This window comes from Opisthorchis viverrini (genome assembly GCF_000715545.1).
Source record: "Opisthorchis viverrini unplaced genomic scaffold opera_v5_264, whole genome shotgun sequence".
Taxonomy (NCBI): domain Eukaryota; kingdom Metazoa; phylum Platyhelminthes; class Trematoda; order Opisthorchiida; family Opisthorchiidae; genus Opisthorchis; species Opisthorchis viverrini.
This window is the reverse complement of record NW_008751921.1, coordinates 311,671-317,739: the sequence shown is the minus strand read 5'-3', so window position 1 is coordinate 317,739 and position 6,069 is coordinate 311,671. Positions and strand designations below refer to the sequence as shown.

General features: G+C 41.5%; 2 protein-coding genes across 2 annotated transcripts in view; both read right to left on the bottom strand.

Moving 5' to 3' along the window:
* T265_09236 (hypothetical protein) overlaps positions 1-2,214 on the bottom strand; it is a gene marked incomplete at both ends in the record, with an annotated part of 14,453 nt that extends 12,239 nt beyond the window's left edge. Inside the window, one exon of the mRNA XM_009175261.1 lies at positions 2,103-2,214. Coding sequence (XP_009173525.1) covers positions 2,103-2,214 — 112 coding nt within the window. The remainder of the gene's footprint in view (positions 1-2,102) is intronic.
* Positions 2,215-4,664: 2,450 nt separating this feature from the next.
* The window catches only part of T265_09235 (hypothetical protein), a gene marked incomplete at both ends in the record, with an annotated part of 9,411 nt that continues 8,006 nt past the window's right edge, over positions 4,665-6,069 (bottom strand). Inside the window, one exon of the mRNA XM_009175260.1 lies at positions 4,665-4,781. Coding sequence (XP_009173524.1) covers positions 4,665-4,781 — 117 coding nt within the window. The remainder of the gene's footprint in view (positions 4,782-6,069) is intronic.

The window sequence follows — 6,069 nt, the reverse complement described above, 5'->3', positions numbered from 1 at the left end:
GAAAGAGTGGAAATGTACAGGAACCAAGTGTCCGCTTGTGGTTTGAAGGTACTGCATGGCAAATAAAACTTGTTAGATTAGGTCTAATGGAAGTTGGGACACTTCAATAGGTTTCCGACTTAAACTTTAACCGTAATCTCTCCATTTTAGTAAATTTCTCACGCGCAGCTTTCAGTTTATATCCTGGAGACGGCATTTATGCGAGATAGCCTTCGTTACACTCAGACCTTCGTTTATTAAATGAGACTGAGCACTCCTGCAGGGCTTAGATACAAAATGCTGAATAGGGTACATTCACCGAGTCACAGAAAGCAGAACATGCGAAGGGAACAAATTACAAAGCTTCAATTTGGAAAAATAGGCGTTACAACAACTGGAAAGAATTGAGATCGGTTATGGAATCTGATCGGCCCCAGGCGCGGTGTAGAAGCCAAACATCCACTTGGGTTGGATTGAACTCTCGGTGACAAACGTTAGGCAAGCGACAAGGGACAAACGGGAGGTCTAGGCACGCGTAACTTTTGATTGCCTTAACTAGCAGTACGTAAGTGTGCTGCATGGATAGTCCTTATTTACACCTCTTTCTGAGGCCAAGATGTTAGTGGTAGCCAAGCTAGTCGCATAACTCAGGTTCCAAAACCCTGAATGCTATAACACTGACCATTGTCGAAATCCGTTTTCAGAATCCTCTAATGTAACATCAGCACACTGAGTACAATATGTTAAATGCGGTTGGATCACCAAATAACTAGGAAGTGAATGCTTAATAGTTTTTACTCTGCTCTGTTTAAATAAGCAGGCGATTGCTCCGAAGCACGGCACACCCCAAATAGGTGAACCTATGGAAATCAGGCTTGGCATACAACTGTGTTGTCTGTACTGGGAGTGCTGAGAAACGAGTGAACGAGCCTAAGATGTCATGTCCAGCTTAGATGCCGGAACCTTAAAAATAATTTCAGATCTCCGATTTGTTTTCCGGGGAGTGCGGGTTTCAACAACGGAAGTCAACGATTCCAAATGTATAGCGTAATGCAAGCTATTCGAAGTGTTTGCACCCGATGATAAAATCCGTCGGTTGGCCAACCTCAAACTCGGTTCCTTACCGCGATCTTACTGTAAGCTTACATTCAAGAATGATAATCAATTGTATTTTCCAGTTCCAGTGTAGTAACCGAAACATAAAATAGGAAACAGGTTATTCTTCATGACTGGCGAGCAAATCAAGATATATGGGCGTATCACTGGTGTACTAAAATATACATGGAATTAGGAAATTAAAGTACACCATCAAAGTGACCAAACATTTTCGTCTACAGATGAAGTCAATGGAAGTGGCATTTCAACGGTATCCATGTGATGGTAATATCGAAACAACAGTAAAAGGGTCACATGAGATCTGTAACATATGCGTACGTTGTATAGTTTAATCCAGACAGCACAGGTTCCTAAACATGTGTTTCAGTGTTCCCAGATAAATGTACCTTTCGTTGAGTGTGCCTTGTGACATACTGTTGCTCAAATTACGCAACTAAGCCTTTGTCTGGTTCATACGTTTACTGTGTCATACTAATGATTTTGTCGCCTCAAAACTGTTTATAATGACTTATACCATTCAACATACTTTGCCTGGATTTTAACTTGTGCGACCGTCTATCACGTGAACTGACAGGTACATGCAAACCGAAACCAAAATAGTGTGAACTGATTTGCCCCGGTTTAAATCGCAATTTTCTGAGCGGCTCTAAAGGGTCCAAACAACTGAATGGTCTAGGCAGCTACGCGGAAACGACTGGAGGCTATGCGTAGCCTGTCAGACGAGAGTTTGACAATGAAGATAAACACTACAGTTTGCAACAAATGTGAACACTTTATGTCAAACGATTCCCAAGCAACACAGTCGACTCTCGTCAGTTCTCAGGCACACTAAAACTGGCAATGTGGTCGTATGCAATAAGATTGACTCTTGACTCTCCGCCTCTTTGGGTTTGCTGCATTGTCCGAGACACCAGCGACGTTCAGATGACATCGCAATGATTATCCAACTAGGTGACCATGAGGTGAATCCGCTAATGACAGAACTAAATCAATACCAATGCACTTACTCCTGCTGGATGGGATCTCTTCGCGTTCTGTGAGAATGACGATTGCATGCACATCAGTAAATACAATGGGAAACGACAAACAACAAAGCGTCTCATGAGACCCGTATTCCATGAGTGGGGTTTGTAGGATAATCCTACTAACTTAGGCGTTCCTATGGATGTATTACTCCACGTAACAAAATTTTGTTTTATTTATTCGTATTGCACTACACATAAGGTTGCTGACAAATTTTCAGCAACCCACTTGCTCGACGATGGGATATTTCATGTCTGACGTTAGAATAAACACTGAATCCTGGCATACCAGATAGAATGATGTGAGTGGTTCTCATATACCGTCCACAATGTGCAATGTTGTGCTTTGAAAGGAAATGTAACGGATTTAGGTAGGGTTCTATCAACCACCACCTTTTGAGTCCTTGTATGTAGTGAGTCGACTATTGGAGTAAAGTGGTGAAAATCGGCGTTTCGAAAATCACTGGCTTGCCTTTGCTTACTTTGATATGGCACTTCACTGTTCACATTACCACTGAAATGGAATGACAGCAATAAACAGCGATATATTAGTCTTATGAATCAAAATTCGTTCACTTGATACGCAGGAGTAATAGAAACGGTGCACGTACGTTGGCCAGTAACGACAAACTGTATAATATACTTTTGCTTCCCATTTGGATTGCATCCAGAAGTTTTGACAGTACGATTGATAACATCCAACTTCTTGGGTGTTTGCCCAAACAAGCTAGAATTCGGAAAAAAGAGAGTAACGGTCATCCTGGTCATACTGTTTGCAAGCCTTCTTTGGATCATAAAAAATGGCCTACCTGTGTGTAGCCCAAAGACTGGACAGCATTTTGTGTAGGAAATCGACCGTAGCTGTATCGCTTATGTTGATCGAACCAGTATTTGACCACACTGTAGACATAGCGTAGAGAAAAAAGAGAGGCCATTAATTCTTGAAGGATTTCATCTGTAGATGTGATATGTTGGACAGTTTGGTTTCCCGTTTGCAAACATGCGGGAGAATGTATAGATATAATTGGCGAGGCATATATATATTGCCACTTAGCGTCATCGTGGATTTTCACGATGATCCCTCCTGGAAGAGACCGAAAAAACCAGAAGTTTGTTTTTTGGGCTCGTTAAATTGCAATGGGCACGTCAGTGCTGGAAACGCATATTACGAGACCTCTGATAATAGTTCGCTTACTTTTGAGCTGACACCACCTCTGTTGAAGAACGTCCTTATGTTTATTCGTTTTTCTCACTTATTCAGAACGTTACATTACGATTCCAAATAGGTTTTTGTTAAAAAAACATGCTACAAACGTCACCAGACTCATAGCCCTCACAAACAAGTACTAACATAAGCAAAAACGCAGATCAAAGGTGAAGTTTGGTATTGGAAAGCCTGGTGCAATTAAATTTTCCTAGTTCGTTTTAATTAAGTTGCTTCCTTTGTAACGAGCGATACTACCGATGAGGCAGTATGGCTTTTCTTCTAACTTCGCCTTGATCGGATGGGACGTGTCATTGATTACGGAATTTGTGGAGCTGCTTTGTAGTTTTCGTTTACAATTGCGTGATTGTCCTGGGGAATTCAAGAAGACGTGCTCAAGAGTTTTCAGCGACCTTGTGAGTAGTTTCCTTTATGAAGACGTACATTCAGTTTTAAAAAACGAGGTGCAAATAAGAGTTAGATTTTTCTGCCAAATAGGCTGTAACTATTTAGTTCTAATAGACATTTACGTGGCAAGGAGTTTTCCCCCTTACGCTTTAGGTAAATTGTTGTACACATGAATCCCCTATATTCCAGTGGAAGACAGATTCCGCTTTGATATTTTTGGGCTCCTGAACTATTCGAATCTGTCATTGAACTCGGAAGAAAGGTTTGGGTTATCTACTGCTTGAACACGTCATGCTGCTTTATACTGAATGGTCAAAAGCAATATGAAAATAGCAAAATTTGACGTATTATTCTGAGTTGCTTTGGAAACTAGACAACTCTGCAGGTGCGGACCTTGGCAGGGCCTAGATCAATGCCTATGTTCTCAGCCACATCTAGATCGTTTGTATGACGATAGAATTTACCGCATAACCCCACGTATGCTGAGAAGTAAAATGGCCCTGTCTGTCTATATAATGAGGATAATGGTTCAGATGTTAGACCCCTTCGGTTCCTAGTTGCTACTCCAGCCGAAGGAAGCACGAGGGCTGGGAATCGCCAGGTTGTCCAAGCCTAGACAGAAATCAAGATGCAGAGGTCGGGTTCGATCCACGGACCTTAAGGTCAGTGAATCTGTGCTTCATTCACCCTCCATATAATAATTTGCTGATATGTCAGGATGGAAGAGGTTACATATGAAGAAACCTATTGGCTTCTTTCAGCATGCAGATAATGGTATCTTTTCAAAGTCAACTGAAGGTTCACAACTGGACGCAATCCACGCACCCTAGACTGACTCATCAGTAGGACATATGGATTAGGCAACTGTTAAGCTTTGTATATGTAAACTGCTTTCTCATTTATGCGAAAATATTCAATGTTTCCGGAATCTGGCCTTACTCAAAATTTTCATCCCTCGAATATATTTGGATTTCTCCGGGAACAGTTTCCCTTGGTATCATACATTTTTCCGCTTCGTTCATCGCCTCCCGTTCCAGATTATCGCTCCACCTCTGTAAAGATGATACGTAAGTTAGCAAGAATGTACTGGCTGCTTATACAGGGGGACCTGCTGACACACGCTTGTGACCATTCCTAATCAAGCAGACTCAATCCAACTCAAAAATAAGAGGAGAACGCTGGTAGCTATTTACAGTGTTCTCACAGATTAACTGTGCACATAGCAACGGCATTTTTTCATACTACCCCTGGAGAATTTTGCGGATAGATATACGTAGACAGGAAGAGGCAATTTGTGAAAGGAAGTTAGTAATTGAATTGTTGGAGTTAATGAACAATGTGTATCTAGCGGCTGCATGTAAGTTAGGTCATTTGACAGTGACTGTGTTATGACCTAGTTGTGGACGGTTAGCCCATTCTAAAGCCATCCAGAGGCCTGGAACATTTCTTTGGATGGAGTGGCCAAAATATCCCTAGTGGAATAGTATCCCTTTTGGGGAGCTTTGTTCAGTTGAACGGACAAACTAGGTAGAGAAGTGCAATCATCACTTAATGTGGGTCGGTGATCATTTCAATTTGGCGTATTCATTCAGTCATTCAGTGAACACAACATAAAACTTGTTTGGACTCGACTTTCGATTTTGTTAGACACAGACGGTTGCCGCTGCTCACCTAATTTAAGTACTGTTACTTCTTATATCTTTAAAGAAACACAACAAGCAATAACCGTCGCTGCGCAACAGAGCAACCACCTGCAGCACATAGTCTGAGTCTATTCGTACACGAATCATATTGCGACCCAAAAATGCTTGACTAATCTGTCTAACGTCCGTCGTTCCAAGACTACATTCATCTCCAGCTCCGTTGGACGCAGACCGGAAATGCGAGGGATCTCGTATTAAATAGTTTAGACCAGCGAAACTAGTAAAGAATAAACTTCCGTATTTAACATCCCACTAGAACTGCAGTACTGAATTCCTATTGTCGAAGGATATATGTGAACTGTCAACAACGCGAATCAGTCCTGTTTTAAGAAGTTTCATTGCGGTACCAAGTTTCAAACCTTGACCTTGAATATGTAGCTACTAATAACAACTTGGTCGTCAATTTATGTTGGATAGATCGTTTGTGTGATTGGTTATGAGTTCAGCGGTATTATTTCAAACATTTATTATCATATATATATATATATATATATATATATATATAACATCGTGGTAGATGGCTGTCACCGTCACCCGAGAGAGTAAATGAGTCCGGGATGGGGCTGGGCCGACGACACTCTGGAAGTACTCACAACGCACTGATATTGTCATCTCGGCTGGTGATGAAACATCTACA